Below are 23,930 nucleotides of genomic sequence, written 5' to 3'. Positions count from 1 at the left end.
TTTATTAATGATGGCTATTCTAAGCTACAACTCACTTTCAAAAATGTCTCCAATTCTTTTTTGCCTTAGATTAACTGCATATTCCAACTTTGGACATGACATTATATTGCAGGGTTTAAATAAATGTAGATAAGCTGGAGTACAAACTGGAACTTGTTTGTCATGAATGAGAATCAAGAGAAAAACACAATAATGCGGTGCTATGGATCCATCTTTTTCATTGTACAGTTAATAAATGACTTGCATTACAGATACTGTATTACTGTCACTGATGAATACAAATGAGGTGACAGGGCCAGGTTATTCAATGTGGTTTTCTGATTGTGTTTATTGTATTTTCATTAGACTGATGTGTATTGAGAGAGAGAAGCAGAAGGCAGAGGACAGACCCAAGGTTATTGATGTAGGCTATTAGCCCTGAGCAGCCAACTGTCAATGGGGACCCCGGCACCGCTATTTAAACAATGCACTAAACATGTAATTGCAAACAGAACATTATTACAGGACTGAATTTTAAAGCCTCTGTGGATCCCTAGTGTGATTTAATGCCCTGTCAGGCGTTTACACTGAAAAATTACTGAGTGATTTAGTGGTGACCCCAGTGACTTTTCCTATAGATGGAAAAGGGAAGTAAAAAAGGGCAAGAAAAAAGACAGGAGATACACTTAATGGGAGCTAGTAGATTCAGAATAAGCAAAAGTAGGTTAAGATAAGACAAACTATAAGCTTTCCAACAATGTGTGTCTGGCAATGGATGCTTTAAAATAACCCAAAAACAAAACAAAACAAAACAAAAAAAAACCCCATTGTCCTCAAGCTCACAGTGAAACCTGTAATTGATTCATACCTTTCCCCTCTCCTTGGACTGACTTTATTTCTGCCTTTGCCCTCCTCTTGACCCTACTCGGCCCTCCATTTTTATTCAACCCACTTCCCTCCCTGCTTTTTGCCTCTCTAATTAGCTGCATTAGCATTTCACAGTCATTTAGTGCTTCGCCGGAAGGAGCTACGATGACCTCGGAAGAGAGGTTGGAGAGGGCTTACACACAGCAAGCACACAGATGCTTGCGTGAGAGTGCCCATTTATGCATGCACGAATGAGCACACTCGCACCGAAAGACACCAAAGATGACTCAAAGCAAAGCAGCTGTTTGAAAACAAAATGAATGAGAAGAATTGAGCAATACAAAACAATGTGGACAGGGCAAGAAACAAGTCAAAAACAGTGAAAAGAAAAAGGACTGTATAATTTCAGATGAACTAGAAAAAAAAGAAAAAAGAAAGAGTGGCTTTAAGATATAAAGTGGCGGACCAATCTGACAAAAGGAGGAGAAGAACAAGAGTGCAGAGCTGCAGGGAAGCATCTCCAGGGATCACATCACCAGCAGCATTCCTACCAGACAACACCAATCTCCAATTTCCCCCTGAAACAGGCAGGCACTCTGCTCTCCTCAACCAACTTGGGAGCACTGCAGATAGCCTCGGCTGACGAAAGTATTACAGCAGCACTGCAACAACACCCATCTTCCTGTCTGCAATCAAAACCTACAACTCTGACAGCTTGTATGCATAGGTGCATAAATAAATGTTCCATCTGCATCAGTTAGGTGTAAGAATAAGAGCGAACGCCAGAGAGTATGTGTGTTCTGTATCAGTTCAGGTATATGGGTTAATGTGTGTTATGTGTGACCCTCTCGTTTGCATGCAGGTGCTCTTGTGCATATTTCTGCAGGTTGTTGCCATGTTTCAGTGCACTGATCTTAGGAGGATTTTATACTGTCACTCTTGAACAGGCTGCGTGTAACAATGTAAGTAAAAAGTCAAGTCTGGAGACACTCTTTAGATCGAGGTTGTTCGTGCGAGAGGTAAAAGAAAAAAAAACAAAAACAAAAAACTTTCTACATACCCATTCTGCATCGCTGTGGGGTCATACGTCAAAGCCATACCACTCTGGAGAAAGAAACACATACACCGAAATGTTAAATACATGACTTGCCTTTTTAACCAATTTGTGTTTGTGGTCTTTATCACATATACAGCTACTCTATACAACTAAATAAACAATAAAGTATGATATACCTATTGTACGTTATAATGCATAATGAACAGAGAAAGCAAACTATACAAGAGTGTTGTACAAAAAACACAAAATTCAAAAGTGACTGGGATATAAGGACCTACTGAATGAACAATAGATAAGCAGTCTAAAGACTCCAAAATAAGCCAGCTAAAAGCTCTTATGTACAATAAAATTATTTGGAATAATTGCCTTTGAGCAAAAGAGCCATTTATAAGTGCAGTCGTTTTATTTAACATGCTCAACAAAATCAAACACATGAAGGTCAGTGAGGGACGATTGTTGCATGTGGTATATGACTATATAAAATAGGTGGGAACAAAATAAGTTCCCAGTTCTAACTGACTCTAAATTTTAGCAGACCAAAGACAGTGGAACGTTTTAGATTTTCTTTACCGTTTCTCCTTAAAGGTTTTTAAAAAGACAACTTTTATGGTATGAGTTTAACTCCACTATCTGGCTGGGCTTTTCTGGGTTTACGTGGGTTCTCTCCAGGTACTCTAGCTACCTTCCGCAGTCCACAGACATGCAATTACTGGGGTTAGGTTAATTGATAATTCTAAATTGCTTCTATGAGTGCGACCCTGATAAGGATAAGTGGAAGAGAATGGATGGATAGAAGTTTTATGGTACTTTATTTTCTTTTACAAAAATCAGTTCACACTATACCATGTTTGATTATCCTGAGGAGCATTCAAATAAATAAACAAGACATTAAGAAGTTGCACTACCACCTAAGTCAAACAAATCCACGCTGGTTGGCATTAATGGAGGTAACAGCCCAACATAGGAAAGTTAGAGATTACTCAAAAGTCCATAAGAAGGGTGTGGCTCAGGAGGTAAGTGACATCTGCTCAGAAGGCCAGTTGTTTGATCCCAGCCTTCTCTAGTCCAAGTTGAAGTGTTTTTGGGAAGCGCCCCCCATGTTCCTAACACACATTTTATCCGTGTGTGTGCCTGAGAGTGTAAGAGATTTTTTCTACACAAACTGTCACAAAGTAGAGTACCAGTGTGTGTACTGTATGGATGAATGTGGCTCTTTCAGTGGTAAATAAGATAATGTTATATAATAGCAATAACTAACACACACACACACACACATACACACACACACACACACACACACACACACACACACACACACACAGTCAAAAATTGCCAAAAGCACTCAAACTACTCACTGAAACAGCCCAAACTTTTCTTTTTGATCCATTTTTTGAGTTAAAGGTTTTTTTTCCCCCAACAGCATTATATTAGTATATTTCTATATTCCCTCTGTCCCTTCTTCCCTTCATAAAGCTGTTATTAAATAGTGACTAAATATGTTTAGCCAAGCATTTATCAGTGACACTAGCCCCTTTGTGGTTTCTGTCTGTGTCTCACTCCTTCTACCATGTTCAAATGATTGAGGCTGGGCTTCTCTTTGAGGTTTGAATAAGATCTGCTTCCACTTGACTACCTCTTGGCAATTCTGGACCAGACTTAAAACAACTGTTTGCTCCTAATCTTTTTTTTTTACTCTGTCACCACCCCATCACCATCTATCGGCCCTGCACAAGTCATTTGTACTTATTCTACATTCTACACAAGGCTCTTCTCTCCAAATTGGCACATGAGTTGAAAGGGTGCCCTGATGCTGAACCCAGCTCAGTGTTTGGTTTTTCCACAAACACTGTTTTAGCCAAGCCTAGGCTGGGTAGGTAGGTATAGACTCCAGAAGCAACAAAAAGCACTGCTAGACACCAAATAGAAAAACTGATCAACTCCAGGGATTTGCATTCATCTAACAGCAAATCTCTTTCTGTGCTGCTACACAGCTGCATGCGTATCCCTTATCCATTTTCCAAAACAAATTCTGTAAGCGTGTGATTACATGTGTAACGCACGTATTCACGTCACCGTACCAAGGCCAGACTCGTATCAGAATGAGTTGACTGAGATAAGTAGGCAGTGAAGCACCTCAAAGCATCTCCCTGGCCAGATGTCTCTATTAGCAGAAGTATTAGTTTATATAAGTCAGCCTGGACTCTGAGGCCTGGCTCTGACAAATGCATAAACCTCTGAAGAGATGCTTCAGGGCCGAGCGGGGCTTGTCACGACGTGTGCCACAGACAAATGTGTGAGGTGTCTCACTGAAAGCAGTCATCACTTATTTCAAGTTCACACAGACATTGACAAGAGGGAAGTACGTTAACGGAAAACTGACATGTGACAAATCGTCGGTATGTTAGGCGTTCAGAGGCATGACAGTGGTTTTGAATGAATCTATACATGCACATATGTTTTTTCGTTGTGTTCATGAATCACTTTGGAAAACACTACCTGATAGGCTTTAGGTTAAGGTTAGAGGTAGACAGCTGGAGCACGTGTTACCACCGCGAGTGCCATTCTATTGGATTCAATTGAGAATCTGGAGTAAGTGGAAGGCTACCTTTCAGGTTACTACGAGATGCATTGGGACGTGACAAATTGTATTTTACGCGTTGGGAATGAGAGTGCTCTGGAAATTAAGACATACAAAACCGGCACAGCTCCATAGTATTTTTATCTAGCAAATGAATGCCTGTATTTAAGCGAAATCTGAATAAAATGACATATTCACTTTACCCATTTCTGCAAAGCTGTGTGGACGTTAACCTGCATTGAAAAAAGGCTGTATGTGCTTTAACTGCTCATTTAGCTACACTCTCCAAGCAATGGCACTGCGTATGTGAAATCCACTGTGCAAAATACCACACATTTAATTGTGAATACATTTAAGTTGAGCTTTTTAATAATGTGATTAAGGTATTTACTGTGGTGGTTAAAGGCAGATGCATTTTTTGCAGGGATGTTTAACCTTGGCCAGCAGACTTTGCTCATTTCTGACTGTTTTATGAGTTATGTTTTATACTATTCAGTTCGAGGTTTTTTTTGTTTTTGTTTTTTTTAACTCCCATTCCTAGTTGATGACACATTACAAAAAATACCACCAAAATTGATGGTATGGTGGTGCAGTGGTTAGCACTGTGGCATCACATTAAGACGGTCCTGGATTTGGCAGCCTGTTCTCCCTGCATGTTGTCCCTGTGTGGGTTCTCTCCAAATACTGTGGCTCACTTCCACAGTTGGTAAAATGAAGTGTGCATGGTTGTTTATCTCTTTGTGTTAGCCCTGTGACAGACTGGTGACCTGTTTAGGGTGTGCCCAGCGTTTCGGCCAATGATAAGCCAGGCTATGACAAACACGTTTGCTCTTATACAAAAAGACGAAAGCTGCAATCTGTGCCTGCTCCACACAGCCATGAGCAAAGGTCAAAAACTGCAACATCTTGTTTTCATTGCGGCGCCTCTTGTTACAGTGCATAGTTTCAGCCTGGTTCCATTTCATTTCACTCCACCACCCTGCTCTTTCCCAACCTTCGTGTAACGAGAACACTGGGAAACTGTTAAAAACTGCACCGGGGTGTGTGGGTGGCAGCATTATTATTCACTTCCCCTTGTTCTGTAAATTAAAGCTTTGGTATTGACACTAAAAACTTTTGAACTCTCTGCATTGTGAAACAGTCAATCTGCTTTCAATCCTTTGCACAAGGTTTCATTTCTTCTGAAGATGATGGACAGGAGGTGGGAGTTTCAACAAAAGCAAAAACAACTTTGCAATTGGGACCTTACAGAAACCTTATACTTTAAATTTAACAACCTTTTTGTGTGCCAGCTTTCATACTGTCAGCAGCATCTCTAACTGAACCTACAGTGCCTTACTAGAAATGAAAGTGGATAATGACCCCACGGAGAGGGGGGGGATCTGTCAAGCTATTATGATTTTAAATTCTGCGGTATGTTGAAAAAAAAAAAAAAATGGAGTCAAAGGGAGCATCAGCCGCATATTGAAAATTATTAGAATAGATGATTTACAACTGTAACGTTTCCTAAAACATAATATGGACACCGCTGTGCATAATCACTCATTTCTTTGACTATTATAATAAAAGAAATGTTATCCTTCAGCTATAAAACTTAATTGAAAGAAGTTTAAATGATTTTTTTTGATAACTGTAATTTCTCTTTTTAAAGTCCTCTCAGTAGACTTGTGTTCAGTTTTGTTTTTTCATTTTAATTGAGAAAAGCAAGAGACTATATTTGACAGCAGGCCAAGAGAATATTTTATGAAGTCTCCCAGGGAGCTTTTTTTGATGATTAAATATATTTTTAAGCCTCACCTCTCCTTCCCGTGTCCACGATCGTCCATTCTGGGGATATTTGACCTGGGTCTGTCTCTTCTTCTGGCCTCCATCAGCAAACTTGCACAGCAAAGGCTCTGAGGGAGCTATAGAGTGAGACAAGGACAAACACATTTATAGATTAATCACCTTATAAGTAGGAGAAAGTCAAACTATATGTTTTAGGTTAAATTTAAAAGATTACACTTAAAGTGTTTTATGCTACAGCTTAAATAAACTAAAAGTTAGTTGGTCCTGAAAGCAGCACTTCAGCTCTTAGATTTATCTCAGCCACCCGTAATCCAAACATTTACACAACACTAGTTATCACCCCATCTCTTTTTAGCCCCTCCAACCATGCTTTCAAAACAGCAACGCTGACGTAGGAACAAAGCCACAGGCTAATCAATAGTGCATGGTGTGCGAGGTTCAAACAGCAAACCAAACAGGCATACTTAATACGCTAAATAACGCCACGTGGTTTGACCCATGGGTAACAGACTGCAATTGTAAGTCCTCCAAAGAAAATACTGTCCCTCGCTGGACGAGAGAAAGAAGAAATGTTTGGTTACAAATAAGATTAACTTACAGTGACCTTCCATGTCTAAGTTCACCAAGCTTAAACTGAATATACCCTCAGGGTTTGTGAACAGAAGGAAGTTGTCAGATTGTGAGAGGATTATCCAAAGAAAAACTAAAAGTCTGTGTTTACTATGATTTACTTTAAAGGCATATCTTTAAAAATGGTTAGAAAGCAAGCAGGAGTGGACAGTTACTTCATTTTCTGGGAAATGCTTCAGAAGCCACATGTCTTAACATTAAAACATATTACCATAACATGAACCAGGACACTCAAATAAGATATCTGATGCCTTGTCTATTTAGAGGATAAACAGACGCTAATCTGTTTTATGGCAACTGTGATGCTAGGGCATATTTCTTAGACTTTCCAGCTGCAGTTTAACCAACTGCAGCCAAAAACATGTACCCTTCACAACCAGCATTTTGCTTCACATATTTGACTGATTAAGTAAAGAAATGTGCATGGCTATTTACATTGTAGATTCTCATAGAAGGCATCAAAACTATGAATGAACACATATGGAGTTGCGTAGTAAAAAACAAAAACAAAATTGATTTTAGATTCTTCAAAATATCAATCCTTTGCTTTGATCACTGCATTGCACACTCTTGGACTGTTGTTTCTCTTTACTTGGCTGATTGGTTCTTGCTATAATATGAATTCTAACATTCAAATAGGACTGACAGCTGTGTAACAAGCTGACTTCTGCACAACACAACTGATGGTGCCAACCCCATTAAGAAGGCAAGAAATTCCACAAGTGAACCCTGATAAGGCACATCTGAAGTGAAAACCGTTTCAGATGACTACGTCAAAAAAAAGTCATTGAGAGAAGTCCGACAGTTTCTTTGAGGAATCTACAACATAAAACAAATTTAGAGTTATTTATTAAAAATGTTCTTTGCTACATAATTCCATAAATCTTGCTTCATGTATTTAATGTCTTTAGTAAGTATCTACAATGTAGAAAGTAGAAAAAAGAAAGAAAGAACACATTAAATGAGAAGGTGTGTCCAAACTTTTGACTGGTAGTGTATATATTTAAAATATTCCATGATTTAAAAGCCATTAAGCTTGTATTTACCCTAAAGGAGACAAAGATCAAACAAGAAAGACCCGCCAACAAATACAACTGAAGTAAAGTCCTGGCAAAGGGGCAAACCCATTACTGCTGTTCACAGACTCCAAGTATTTTTTTTTTAACCTTTGTTTAACTAGGAAGTAAAATTGACATTAACGTCATCTTTTTGTGAGACTGTCCAGGACTGACATAGGCAGATTTAACCTGGCATGTTATTTCGTTTTATTCTCTCCCCAGTGGTAACTGAAATGAGCTCACCCACAGAAAATGTATACAAGCAGAGAGGGTTGAACCCAGAGCTCTGGCTCTGAGGCAACAGTGCCCAAGCATTCACTCGTGGCAATAGATTCTTAAAGTCTTAAAAATTTGCATATTATTAATGATTATGTTAATTCATCCAACTAAATCTAGGTAACTGAATGTAATTTTTCCGAACTCTTGAAATATAGCTTTAAATATGTTCTTCGGTTAAATCCATACATACATCAATTTTCTGCTGTTTATACAGGTGCTGCAGAGGCAGAAATTTAAGCAGAGATGCACAGGCTTTCCTCTTCCCAGAAACCTCCCCAAACTCTCCTTGGGGGAAACTGGAGCATTCCCAAGCCAAAGAGATACAATCTCTCCCGCGTATCCTGGCTCAACCCCAGGGCTTCCTCCCAGCTGGACCAGGAGTGGGCACTCCAACCTTTCTGATCGAGTACCACAGCATCACACTTATGCTTATTCTCATGCTAAGCGCTTCTTATTTGGCGTGAGGTGCTACAGTGCAGTGAGGTATTTGCTTCATAAAGACAACAGAACCATAATAAAAAAAAAGCAGAAATGAGATCCTAAGACCACCTAACCCAACACAGTCTCCACTTATCGCTGTCCTTAGACAATCTGTTAAAAAAAATTAATCCAGAAGCACCTTTGACGTGGGCAAAAATCTAAAGGCTAAGGCCAACCATCCGGCCAGAGTCTTGAGGTACTCCCAAGACCTGGCTCCAGAACGGGGCTCCCAGTACCCAGAGGTTTTCTTCTTTGTAGGGGTCTGGCTCATCACCTAGGCCCAATGTGCCTTAACCTCCTAGGACCTGGCGTCCACATATGTGGACATCACATTTTAAGTTATTTAAACCAAAACATTTAATTTTGCTCTACTAGGGCCTGATATCCACTTACGAGGACATTATACTGCTGCTGTTCTATCAAAATTTTAAACGAATATCCTCATATGTGGCTCTCATTTTTCTTAGGAACAAAAATCAGGTAAAAAAAAAATAAAAACATCTGGTAATTCTTTGTTTTTACATTCATCGGGTCCCAATCAGCCCAAATATCAAAGAGAAATTAAAAATGAATCCCATGGAAGAGTTCGGGTCTTAGGAGGTTAAAGAGACTCTACCGAGGGCATATTGCCCTTGAAAGCACTAGGAACTACTCTTCGAGGTTGCATCTCAACTTTATATATATGTTGTGTTGGCATACAGAGCAATTTTGTCACTGTCCAAACATTTCCACATGCAACTGTCAATCTGTCACAGCCACCAAGGCAAATGTAATTTCTTTCTAGGATGCAAAAACTCTGAAGTGCTATACTGCTTCAGCAGAGGCAAACTGTTGGGACAAGTCTTCTATTTAGCTGGTAAAGACTACTCTAAACCCTGAAACTGAATAAGTCACATACTTTTATGCACTCTTAACCCCTAACAAGCCGCATACTTTTATGCAATGCCTCTGTTTTTTTTATTTTATTTTATTTTAATATATCCATAAGTGAGGTTTTAACTCACTGATCCATCTTTGACGAGGCTATAAGCTGGCACTCTGACATTACTGTCAAATAGGATAAAATGGCAAAGAAAGTCAAATCATCATCAATGTGTGTAGTATCGATTTTTTTTTTTTTTAAAGAAAAGCAAAACAACAACAAAAAACCAACTGCAAATTGCAATATCTTGAAGCTGGTACTGACTAACACATTATGAATGCCAGAATAAACTATGCAATTATCTTGCCTACTTCAAGAAAAATATTTCTTCATCTAAGTAAAGTGAAAAATGAGAAGAGGTATTCTCAGTGGAGAAAACCATTTAGAGCTTAAAGACTGAGATGAGAGCTCTTTAGAATGCCTGGGTCCATGACGGGCACTCTAAGGGTAATGATATAAAGACACATTTCCATTTGATTATAACACATTTAGAAGAACTTTTTTCATTCAACTATGTTAACTTGATTTTGTCCAACAGGTCACATGGCATAGCCTTCTGTTGTCATCCTTTGCTTTTCATCTTTCTGAATCAATCTGCTTCTCGTTGTCTTTTACCCGCTCTGCTTCATGCATTAAATGACCTTTACTTTTACTAAAATCACAGATAGTCACATGGATGCAACAATGGATGGACTGAAGATATTTGGGGAAAAAAGAAAAGTGGAAGACATCAGTTCACCTACCACATTAAGTTTAAAGTTATTATAATAAATTATGATCAAAAATAGTTTAAAAAAATATCACATTTATATTTTTGATTAGACATAATAACTAACAAAAATACAATCATAAATTCTAAGTTATTTCTTATTAGACATGTGTCCTGTGATTTCTATTTTTTAATGTGAAAAGCTATCTACCATTAACAGTGGCACTCAATTTAAAAATAAAGGCTTCATTTGTTATTTTATTTGTTATTTTTTTCCGCTCACAGCTGTGACAGACAGAAGGCCATGCTATTGATGGCAGATAATTTGTCAAGTTTATATTTGCGATACTTTGTCTGTGTTCTATAAAGACAAAAACATCAGTTGATTGAAAATAATTATACATTAATTATGTGTGTTTTGAAACTTTCTTTTTATTTTCCAGCTTTAGCACAGTGTGTTTTCTGGCACAACAGATGAAAACAAGTTTCTTTTATTGTTAGAATTAGTAATTAAAAAAACAAGTACCTAAACATGAGAATGGAGAATTGTAAAGCATAGATGTCGTCACCCATAGATGTGACAGCTGGCTGCTAAAGGATGAAAAACAATCTTTTAATCTCAGAGTTTTTCTGGATTGGTTTTTCTTCATTAATGTTCTTGATATTCCTAACAGCAACATCCAGTAAGCAAAGCAGCAACATGACAACAAGATATTCCTGTGAGGTAACTACAGGAGTTGCATTGACCTTATTTAATTGTGTTTATTTTAAGGCCCTGAAAGCAGCACACATTTTATCCACACAGACTTAAAAATGTAAAACATTTTTTGCTGTCAGCTGTTTATATACCTGATCTTATGAAATGACTCAAACATTAAACACCGGCCAGCTGCTGTGGGCCACCGTTTGCAAATGCATATGCATCAGTAAAGTTAGACCGATTTGGCTGCATCAGTGCTATGGAGCTGCTGCAGGGGTTGAATATATTAATCTGGGGAGACAAATTGGAGAGTTTCAGAAGCAGTTGTTTCTGTTTTTAATAGATTTTTGTTCACTTTTGCCATCTCATTGGATACCTGGAGTTTAACCCTATTAAACCTCAGGTATCGATGATTTCATAATTCTGCCAAACAAACAAACAAAAATAATAAAGAACAAAACTACCATAAAACACAAGTGAGATTTACTGGAACTGTGGAAACTAAGCAAATCCAATTATGTCAAAAGCCTGGATTTATACTTTTATATTTATATTTTGCATTGATTGAAACTGTATGTGCAATATATACAGGGTGTTTCTGGTAAGAGTCAAGTTTTGCCAGGAGGTAGGCAACACTGTGCCTGGTTAATGTAGCGCAATCTATTGCCATTTCCTGATTACCGGACAGAGAGAGAAACACCAGAAGCAGCACCCAAACTTGGACAAACTGCTTCACACATGAGTATCTATAGATTGACATCTGCTGAACAACTAACAACGTAACAATAAAAAGATCCTAGTTATTTTTTTCCAACATGCTTTTTTAATTAGAAAAAAAATATCCTCATTGCTTCCAGCGGAGAGTCGATTTATGCCAAGCTGCTTGGCTTGTAATTTGCTCGAGGAACTTTTTATGATTTTATGGCTGTGTCAGTGTGTGCCTGCTTGAGTGAAGGAGCACAGAGCCAATGGCGTTCATATCATCCTGTAGACAACTGTTGACAATTTTTACATCTCATTTATTTAAACAAATGCTCGATCCTCTTTGCAACAGTGTCTACAAAATAAGGTGACATGAAACAGAAATGCAAACTTTTACTTTCCGACTTGTTATTTTAACAGGGAATAGAACATATGAATGTCCATCAGCATGTAATGATGCTGGAAGTTGGGAAAACTGCTGAAACTCACTATGCACATAACAAAAACATTACGTGACAATAAGTACAGATGTAAACTGTTCAAAATGTTAAATTATTTTCTGATTCTAAAATTCGTATAATTAGAACCTGCAAAACAAAGCAATCACAAAACTGCGACATGGGTAACTTGCAACTGGTGGGTTGCACAAGAGGTATATAAGGCAAAAAGCATTTTGCTTCCCAATAAAAACAAATAAATAATAAATAAAATAAACCCAAAGTTCACCAAAACTATTAGGTCCACACCAACTCTGATCAGAACAATAAAGGGTGAGTTGGTTAACATGTGTGACGTAGGTCACTGCTTATTAGGAGAAAAACAGCAAGCATACTGTGAAGCATGTCTTTAGAAATGTTATAGTTTGGGGTTGCTTTGCTGCCCGCGGAACCGCATAAATTGCTGTCACTGACATGCATATCAAAGAGTTCTTGAAGATAATGCTAGACTATCTGTCTGACAATTGCAATCAAACCAAAAGTGGCCCTTTCAATAGCATAACGATCCTACGAACAGCTCAAACAGATAAAATGTAAGGTTGTGAAAAGGCATTCTCCAAGCATGGACTTTAAATAGAAATGTTACATGGAGGTTCAAAATAAGCAGTACGTACAAGAAAAATCTCAAATATTTCACAACTGAAGGAATTTCAGAAAGCTGCTGCCTGAGCAAATGGCTACAACAAAATATTATTAATCTCATAAAGGGGGCAATAATGGCTTATGAGGGCCAGGGGATACTTACTGTTCCACAAGAGAATATTCATTTAGTGTAAGTTATTAAAAAAGGCTGTCCATGGATGTACTGATGTTTTTTTTTTTTTTTTTAAATACGGTAAGCACAATTTTGTAAAACTGGTCTTGCAAACCAGAATTTCAATGGAGCACCAAGTTTAAAAGATTGATTTACCTCCAAATAGATAGCCAGTGACAATGTCTTACCTCCAAAATATTACATGGGTCTCTTATCATTTCTAATCTGTAAGTGATTGTTGTAAGACACACACAGCAAACATAGCAAAATGAATGACTTACTGCCCCTACCAGTACTTGTGTGTAGCACTAGAATATACAATATAAAAAAGCAAAAGAAATGTAAATCACTGCATTATCAACACACTATATAAAAAAAATAAATTCAAGAAAAATATGAAATTGTAATATTGTAATGTACTAGTTTCAGGAGACGCCTGAATGAGCAGAATTATGATATCATGCATTTCTCCTGGGGAGGAAAAAATATGCACAATACACTTTGCAAATCATTTTATATTCATTCATGAGCACAACGTGACAAGTCATAAATAGTGAAGATGATAATGACAACAATGAATGTTATTTATTCCAGGGAGGTGAATCTAGCCGCCACTCAGTCAGGGGTCAACAAGTGCAATACATCAAGAGACAAGATTACCTGTAGGAAAAGCAAATAAAAGTGGTGCACCGCATTAATTATTCAGCTTGCTTTCACAGCTTCGTTTCCACAATCTGTTGTATTTCACAAGGGTGCTTTAAAAGAAAGGAGGACACTTTTAATTGCTAGTTTGACCCCTAATGTTCGCACTCCTCGCTCTATAAGACACAATGTGATGAATTTATGATGAATTTGGGTACAGCTGTGTCAGATCCTTTTGGGCATATCAAATTACCCAACGCTGTCATAAACAAATGCTTGGATATTTGGTTTAGATTGTTATCTTATTTATTTATTTTTAACAGGACATGGGGGTGATGCAATAAAATGCAATTCTAATCCATTGACAAGAAAAAAATGTAATTGCTGAATTCAGGAGTAACTTGAAGCCCCTTAACCAAAACAACATTCTTTTTTCTTAAGGCTTTTTTCCTTGTAAGTATAGAGCAGGCAGATAGGAGAAATATAGTTTTGTATGAGGAATCTCAGCTCAATTTCTTAGGTTTCAGGGGGAGGCATGAATGACTCTAATTAGAATCTGTGTAGGAGCTTGCCCCAGCAATTTAAGAAACCACTGAGAAAAATCCCTTGTAGCTAGTTAGTAGAGCTATCATTTAAATAACTACATGGTCAAATCCCTCCCTTATACTGTTACTACTACTAACAATAGTAATCAATTCATTTTCTTAGGTTTATAAATTCAGGATTGCAGTGTAGCTGAAGCTGAGCTGTGAGCCGAGAGAAGGCACCGGACAGGTCACCAGACTTTGGAAGTATTACACTTCTGAGAGACAATGGGGGACACACACACACACACACACACACACACACACACACACCACCTAACACAAATATCTTTGGACTGTAGGAGGGAGCCAGATAACCTGGAAGAAACCCAACCATAAAGAAAGGTCACAGCTGGCTAGTGGATTCGATCCCAGTACTTTCTTGGTTGGAGGCATATATTTTTACTGTCCATCTTACGGGTTAAACTACACTACATGTTCATACTCGTCCATTGAAACTATGAAGCTCCCTGCACACAGTTTTTTTGTTGCTAATCTTGATGGCAGCTGTGGTGGTTTGAAGCACTGGTGACTTTCACACACTAAGCACCTCAGCAGTGCCACTTTATGGCTAAGCTACTGTAGGTCCTAAACACTTTAACATAGCACTCACACCACTTAAAATTGATTATGCAATAAGAGAAGAAATGTCACAATTTTATTGCAACAGTGCCATCCTCTTTCAGTACCACACTTATATTCAGTGACCCATTCTTTCAAAAATGCTTGTAAAAGCAGACTGCACTGGTAGGGGTTTGAGTCTGTAACCATGTGAAAGCAACTGAATTAAGAGCTAAAGCCCATTACTTTTATCCATACAGTGTACTATCAGTAAAAAGGTCATAGATCTTTTTCTTTCAAAGAGTTTTTACTATGAGCAGCATATCTGAGCAAAGTCAGTCTGTGAAAACTTGTGTATATATATTCTTTCTCTAAACTGCCCCCCTGAAGTAGCTTTTGGATGAAATCATATGTTCTTAAGGATTATTTTGTGAAACTATATGAGGCATTCACAGAGTGAAGCTGCACAGAATGTTAAAACTGTTTTACAAATTACACCTTTGTTTAATTTCTTTTTAATTCAAGTATTTCAAATTACTCTCTGCAAACAGGGTTATGATTTAAACTACATAATTATACTAGGCCTGATCCTTTTATTGCAGAGAAGACCACAGGACCTCAGTCCTTTTATTAAAAGCTTGAATTCTTAGTGTTACTATCTGGACTTCACTTTGAGTTGGTTTTTAACTGCAACTGGCCATGTTGTATGTGCAAAAAAAAAAAAAAATCTTTTAAACTGCAAGACAAGAGTTGTGTGTTATTTTGAACAAAACTAACAAATTATTTGATTTGTCAACTTTTAGGGTTTTTACATTTATCCTTTGTTTTTGCTTTATTGTCATTCTGAGGTGATTCTCACCTGCATCCTTCTGAACAATGTGCAAACTAAACTACTCAACAACCAAAACTAAAAGGATCCAGCCACCCACACATTGAGCTACTATGATTTGTGTGTTGTTGTGTCAGTGTGTGCTTGTTTTACTAGAACTCAGTGTTACTAAGCAAGTACCTGCCAAGAGCTACATGATAAGGGAAAGTAATTACAGGGGAAAGAGAAACATTACAGTGGTCAGAAGATACAAGTGCCTGTTCACTCACACTCACACACACACACACACACACACACACACACACACACACACACAAACACAAACACACACACACACACACACACACAGGGGATTTATTTGTACTCATTAGTTAAGACTTGCAGCAGCAATCACCGTGCAATTGTTTGACTACAGTTTTCTTCTGTTAAATACAACCATTTCAACATGTTATCCATCCAATGCAAAAACACACGACTAAAGGGAAAAAAAATGGCAACAATATCAGAAACATATAGTGCATGAATAAAAATAAAAATAATTGCCTCCTAAACCTAATAACATAAGTCTTTCACATCACTGTATAGGCCAACTCTTCTGTGCAGAATTGTTTGAATTCAGCCACAGTAAAAAGTTTGAGTATGAACTGCCTGTTTAAGTTCGTGCCACAGCATCTCAGTAGGATTTAAGTCCAGCCTGAATGTGTATGTCTGATTGTGTCTGTATTTAGGTGAATGCAGTGGGGTTGAGAAAAAAAAAAAAGAGTCTTTTATTGATCTGAAATAAAGTTTGCAATCTGTGGCATTTTATGTTCAGCCAACAGGACTTGTTCATAGGTAAAAAGGTGGGTGGCTTGTACTGTGAACAGTGAATCACATACTGTTACCAGTTGCTGAAGCTGTGGGATATTGCAAACTGCGGTAGGGCACTAAAGAAACTGTTCAAACTCCAGCAGGGCAAACATACATTTATTTCAGCTCTAGCTAGAGGGACACATGGGAAGAAAAAGGAGGGAAAGAAAAGTATGAGGAAGGATGAAAGGTTATTCTCGATATACCTGGTTAGGTGCAGAAAATTATATTGATCTTAGCTTTGATGCTTCTAAGCCACGCATCAGTCTTTAGACAAGTAGAAAGACTTGGCTTATGAAGACAATAAGGGGTCTATCATATGAGTGGGAACAAATCCTTCAAATGGGAAAAAAGTTATTTAAAATAAAATCCAATCCATTAGCAAATATAGGAAGTCGCTCAGTTGGAAAATGGGATCCAGTCCCCAAATGTGGCTAAATGAAGAATCCACGAGAGGCTGAAATAAGTATGTATTTGTAACACTGTTACCAAATTGCAAAAACAGCCAGGTAGGTCAAACAATGTAGGCAAAAAAGTAAAGGAGGGTTAAATAAATGTTCAATAACACAAACAACCAAATGGAGTCAAAATGAAAGGAGAAAAAAAAAAAAAAGAATAAAAAGGGATGTTAACTCCACTGTCATAAACATTAACAGACATAGGGAACAAAATGTGAACGTATTCAACTTACTAATATGAAACAGCCTTTTAGTCACATAAGAATAAAATGTATTGAGGCTGAGATGTATTTAATGAGGCATTATGCAAAGATGGAAGCAAATATTTTGCAAATATCAGAACCTGATGGCATCATTGTTATTTGGTCTCAGTTTCAAAAGCAGCACCCATACTTTATACCCATACTTGTGTCTGAGTGTTAAATAGTGCCTTGAAAAAAAAAGATATGTAAGATTACAAGTCTCACAGTGCAATACTTCCACACAATCTTTTTCTCAGTAAAGCATCATTCAGTTTTTCCTCTATTATCAGGAACATCAAATAAAACTCAGTTTCCATTTATGAAAGCATTGAGCCGCTTCACCAGTGAATAGGGACTTAATGCCTCATGATCTTACGAGACATTTAAGGCTCCATGCATTTTTAAAGCTCTCTGATTATTATAAAAACTACTGAATGATAACATGCTAACTCAGATTTGGATTTGGTTCATTCTTGTCCCGTTTGCCTTATCATTACGGGAAGGCAGGACAAATGGAGCTATTAAAACTACAACAGTATACGCCATATCAAACAGTGCAAGAGGAAGATACACAGTGAAAGATGAGATAAGGAGAAAAAAAAAAAAGAGGGGGGGGGGGTGAACAAGAAATGTCACTGGACCAGTACAAATAGTGAGCGATTAGGATGTGAATAGTGTGTTGAGAGAGGAAAGACTTCCACCGCTGAAACCAAAGGAAACAGCGTTTGAAGTCAACATTGAAATGGTCTTCAGATTTCTTTACATTTACTTTTTTAAATAAGCACTGATTTTAAATTTGTCAACATTTAAAGTTTAATCATGTCAAGCTTTAATATAAAGGGATAAGGAAGAAGAAGTAGAAACAGAATTATGTTTTCACCTCACAGTAAGGGGGCATAACATTATCAAATGTTAACACAGAGCAAACACCTACTGTCTGCACTTAATTTACACCTTAGATGAGAATGTCAAATTTGTGGCTGATGATTAGGGGTAAAGATGTTTACAACTTAATAAATACCTAAGGAATCTAATCTGTGAAGCAGAGATATCATTTAAATAATTAAAAAAAAAAATTCACCTGCAAGCCACTTTGCAAACCACATCCACCTTTCATGCCATGGCCGTCATATCAGTGTCATATCAGATGCCTGCTGTGCTTCTGATATTCTGTGCTGTGTCTTAATGGTGTGGTTCCCTACTGCACAATGACTGGGAGAGATCCTTGAGATCAACCACAAGTTTCAAACCAAGGATCCTCTTCCTGTGAGGTGATAGTGCTAAACACTACATCCCTGTGTGTTCTCTGGTAAAATAGCAATGAACATCTTTTTGATCTGCAAACCCAGACTCTTTGAAATTCTAAATGAAATGTAAATAGAGCGAGACCAAAATATAAACAAAAAAAATAGGAGTCAAAAATCTATAAACTTTATGGTAAAACGGGCTAACAGAAGTCCTGGTCATGTGATCAATGTAAGCATTCATTCTGAAGCTTAAGAGTTAAATATTACTGTTGGCTGTCTGTACCTCAGTCTAAGAAGCAGAGACTGTGGTATGAATCAGAGAAATACAGGCAAAAATCCACAAACATCCTCGTTCAGTGACATGCATGCATATTGTTGACTACACTGCACCAGCATAGATGCTTTAACCTTTGATAAAAAAATTTTAAGGCAACAAGTATAAGTAATAAGCAGACAAACAACAAAACAAAGTACAAAAGCCTGTCATAATGTCACAGCAGCATCTTTGGAAATGTTACAGACTGTCAGTGACACAGAACATAAATCTACAAAACCTGGCTCTGGAGAGACACTTTGTTCTTAAGTATTAAACGAATAAGCACAGTATGTGTGTCAAAGTCTTTTGTGGAGGAGTACACAGGCGGACGGGTTCTCCCAATTTCAGCGGTGTGGGAGTGCAGTAAAATTTAAGCATTCTGTACACATCCAAACACATGTGTGCACACACAGACAACAGATGTATAAAATGAGTAAACGGAGTAGATAACCCCGGCAACAACAAGCAATACACTCTTTCAGCGTAGAGGTCAGTGACTTTGTGGACTTAGCAACTGTATTTGAATGCAAGACTTGCACTGTAAACTAAGAGCTGACTATGAACTCAAAGTGTACAATCACCTTGTAAAAGCTGATACGTTCCACTGCAGTATTCACTTTCCTTCTTGTCTTGGTGCTTTACTGCTTCGGAATTGCACTCATTTTTATGAGTAAACAGGACTTTCTCACAATTTTACATACTTTAAAAATATTATTGTAATATTGGATAAAACTGTATGAATAATACTTTTTAAAAAGATTTGTTAAATTGACCTATGATTGTTGATCACACATGTGATATTCATCATGTTGACCTACAGCGAATCAAAAATTATAATATCACCTAAGAGATATTGGCTAGTATGTATTTGATGTGATTAGAATGACAAGGTATACACCCACTTTCTTCTCCCTAAAGAACCTTTTTTTTTGACTCTTACAGATATGTTGACTTACAGAGCTATCCAGCAGTGGACCAAGACGTTACACATTCACCAACAGGGGACTGCTGAGCAAGCAGAGGACATCTTCTCCTTTCCTTCTTCAACATGCCATAAATCACACTAAAAATCACGCTGAAACCCTCTGGTGACGTTTTAATTTTGGCCAGGAGGAGACCGGCAGGTGTGTGAATGTTAAAGAGTATGCACAGCAGTGCCTCTGCAGGCTGGAGAAGCTGGATTTTAATGACCTGCTCATACACATTGTTTATTTGTAGATATTTTGTTTGAATCAGTATTGCCCCAGGGAGGCTATGAGACCCCAGAGCTGATATTTAACATTTTTGCTTACTAAGGGGAGACAGATTTTTTATGCACGGTTAGATATTATCTTTTTGTAACAAAATATAAAGGATCAACTTCAGTCTATGGCTCAACTAATATTAAAATAAATGAGCAACACAGAATACAGACAAAAAACGAAGTCTTAAAATGAAAAAAAAATGACAAGAAAAAAAGAAACTCGGGAGCAAAAAACCCCCAGAACAGACGTACTGACAGAAAAATTCTAACATACATTCACAGCTCATCAAGGAAAGAACTTAAAAGAAGTCAATTCAATTCATCCAAAAATCGTCTAAATTGAGGCTAAAAACTTGGTGAACTTTATAGTAACACTGCATAAGAGAGAAATATAAGCATAGTTCCTGATGAAGTTAGCAATGCACTTAAGTTCAGTCCCAACCAATCAACTTAAAGCTGCTTTAAAAAAAAAGTAAAACTAAGTTGTGGGCTGCACACGCACCTGAAAATATTACAGTTTTAAGACGGACTACAGCCTTGCGTGTTATACTGGATTAGCAATATGAGCAGCTCCTTTCACTTTGTACATGATAATTTTTTCCATAGTTAGCATGAAAATGCTTCATGTTACTCAAATATGCATCAATACACACTGAAGTATCATTAAATATATTGCAATTTGTCACATTAACTGTGGGCAAAAGTTAATAAATGTATAAATTATTAACATAATAATCCGTTGTGGGATTCCTCTTTGCAGCTTTGATTAAATGGACCGAGGCAACAATCTATAACTGTGATTACTTTGACAGCATATAATCTGAAAAAAGTGTTCTCAGCTTTGCCATGGAAACCAACTTGCAAAGTCTTGTGATTTTCACTGTATTAATTATTCTTATACGAAGAGCTGTGATGTTATTTTTCTGTCAAAGACGGACAGAGGCTGCAGACAGAAGGGGGAATGGATACATCTTTAATTTGCTATAAAATTACACAACTATACCACACAATACACAGTGCATGTGTGTGCTGTACTGCCAGAGTACAAATCCCCGTCTTTGAATTCCCTTTAGTACACCATACCTTATCTTTCTGTATCTTAATCTTGTCTCTGAGCTTTTTTCCCTTCAAATACCGTGACATCCTCAGTCAAATCCTGATCATTTTCTTTCTCCTCTTTTTTCATGTCACCTATACATCTACTGATATCCCTCCACCCCACCCTTTTCAAATGTCTTCAGCTCAGAGTTAAAAAGGCATCAAGTTTTTGCTGTTTATTGAGGGAAAATGTGGAGACAGATTGTTTGCCTTGGGAGCTGCTTGTCTGATGTTTGTACATGTGCCTCATTGCGTGTGTGCCTCAGTCTGCATCTTGTTCAGAGAAAGAATTAATCACTCACATCTTCCTGCTAAATAAGCTCAAGGAAGTTCAACGAGTGGGGGAGAAAAAAACATGAGAGAGAGAAGATAATTAGAGAAGATTTATCAGTTGCATTGACCGTGAGTTGGATGTAGACTAACATTGTAATACAAAAAGGTGCATACAGCTATAGCATGACTGCAACTGATAAAACCTGCCATAAATTCATGAAAAACTGCTGAAAACTTCCAATTCCATAACGCTGACTTTGATTAAATAAATGTGACCACACAACTTTGTCAGCTTTCTGACACAGTTCTTTTCTCGACAATACACATTGAAATTTTATCAAAGATGGATAACGTTCAGAGTCTACGGGCAGGATTTGTAATCTCAGTCTCAGAATGACACCTACCAGTCATGCCTGGAGGGGTTTTCAAAAATTTCCCATTGAAATTTTGAATCACCACATCACACTTCTCTGTTGACTCCATCCTGGGATAAAGAAAAATAAAAGGAGGAACTTTAGGACAATTGCTACAAAATACAGAAGCTACAATTCTGCTTAGTTCAACATGCACAAAAGGTACTGAGGTTCTTTAAAAGTAATCCATCCAGATATAAGGGCAGTCTTGTAAGTGCCTTCTGGTTTATGCATCTTGGTTATCTATGAATGCCTGAGAAAAAGGCCTTAGGTAGGACTGTGCATGTCTGTGTGTTTGTGTGTCTGTTTTCTATGGGGTTTCCTCTCCTTTGTCCCAGTTTAAAAGCTCCATTCAGTCTGATCTGTTGTGTGTCATGTCCTCTTTGTCTGCCCCTATTCAGCTCTGCTCACCCAATCACAGCTCAATGACTAATTGCCTGCTTGGCAAGCAAAAGCCAGTGTGTCAGTCTGTGTGTGTGTGGAGAACAGCAAAACGGTGACGGTGACTGAAGAGTTAGAGGCTGTGTGTGTGTTCGGGATGTGAACACGCATGACTGTGTGGGTCGTGGGTTTTGTTCATGTAGCCAGTGACCCTGAATGTAGCCGACTTCATTCTAATCACTGACACACTCTAGGATGCAACTGAGAAGGCCCCCCCCTCCGTATACACATACATTCAAAGTGGATCTGTACAGCTAAAATACCTTCAGCTGCAAATGGAAACGAATCAGCTCAGGATCACATTGTAATTATCTTAAAGAATGTGGATTATAGTAATTATATTAACATTTTTTTTATTATGTGCCTAATATGTAATTATAGCAATCAGAATAAACATATGGTCGATAATTCACAAGTTATTTTTTTCCCCTCAGTGACCTTTAAGGCAGTGCAGTAATATCTAATATTTAAAAAAATAAAATAAAATCAAAGCTAGTAGCGGAAAGCATAATCTCAGTAACTCAAGAATCCCAAGTATCCTGCGGTACCTGGCAAAGCCAACTCCTCTGCTAAGGCCATTGGCATCCCTCAGTATCCGCGTGGAAATGACGTGACCAAAAGGCTTCAGCATGTTCTCCAACTCCTGCTCATCCATCGACACAGGCAGGTTAGATATGTAAAGATTGGTGGGGTCCTGCTCCTGTTGCTGTGAAGAGAGAGGGGTAGAGGGTGAACAATCAGTGTCAATTCAAACCAGAAAAGAGCAGATGCATCTGTTTATGCAATGTGTAAAGGACTTGAGCCACCTCTCGTTTCGTCATACTTTGCTTCCAAGGAGGCAGATGTACTTGTCGTTTTTTAAAGTGGTTTTGAGCAACAGGGCTTTCTTGAGGGTCTTTCAAAGTTTCAAAAGTGGACAGTGGCTGTTTTTTCACAAATTTTCAGTCCAGTCCTTGTACTTCACCTTTTTTTAGGAATGTTTTTTAAGCCACTTAAAAATGACATGAATATTCAAGCATAAAGGAATCAAACTAAACAAGTGAGCCAGTGTTGTGTCTTCTGTCTACATCTAACAGGCAACTTGGCAAACAACCACTTTTAAATTTGTATGTTTAGGCACTTATCTGGTAGCAGCCTGCTGCAATAAACATGGTGGTACCCTCTGTTTAGTGGAGTATATGAAAAACTGTAACAGTTTGAAGGGCATAAAACTGTATTTTGTACCAACAAGGTGATTCCCAAAGAGCTATTACATGCAAATTTATCATCTATTAGCATGGTGTGCAATGTGTGCTCCCCAAAAAAAAAAAAAAAAGTATCTGAGGAAACTGGACAATTTGAGGAAGTAATGTCCTTAAGAAATAGAAATAAAATTCAGGACCTTCAGGTAATCCATCTACTGTTCACAGAGGACTCATCAGAAATGGTGTCAGTGCAAGGAGCCATTTTTAAAGAAGGGAAACGAAGAGAAAAATCGGAGGTGTGCCAAATCATCACTCCACTGGACAGAAAGTCAGTGACAGGCCGCATGTCGTCAGTATGTTCAGAGGTGTACAACGGTGAGTGTCTCCATTCCAGCTAGTGGTGTCGATGGCTTGTTGAAAGTAATGGAATTATGAACACAGAAAGGTACGGCCAGATTTTGATACAGTACCATCCCGAAATTGGCTGTGGCTTCAGTTTTAGCATAACAATGATCTCAAACTTACTGCCAGTGCAGCAAGTTCAGATTTA

At 37.9% G+C, this 23,930-nt stretch overlaps 1 protein-coding gene across 1 annotated transcript in view; it reads right to left on the bottom strand.

Moving 5' to 3' along the window:
* Positions 1-1,906: 1,906 nt before the first annotated feature.
* The window catches only part of LOC102303961 (RNA-binding motif, single-stranded-interacting protein 3), a gene marked incomplete at its 3' end in the record, with an annotated part of 110,115 nt that continues 88,091 nt past the window's right edge, over positions 1,907-23,930 (bottom strand). Inside the window, 4 exon segments of the mRNA XM_005949385.3 lie at positions 1,907-1,950; positions 6,279-6,385; positions 21,747-21,826; positions 22,745-22,902. Of these exon segments, the coding sequence (XP_005949447.2) occupies positions 1,907-1,950; positions 6,279-6,385; positions 21,747-21,826; positions 22,745-22,902 (389 nt within the window).

This window comes from Haplochromis burtoni, unplaced genomic scaffold (genome assembly GCF_018398535.1).
Source record: "Haplochromis burtoni strain Fernald_Lab_line unplaced genomic scaffold, NCSU_Asbu1 Contig_439, whole genome shotgun sequence".
Taxonomy (NCBI): domain Eukaryota; kingdom Metazoa; phylum Chordata; class Actinopteri; order Cichliformes; family Cichlidae; genus Haplochromis; species Haplochromis burtoni.
Note: the sequence above shows the minus strand (reverse complement) of the source record. Positions and strands in the feature narration are given on the sequence as shown.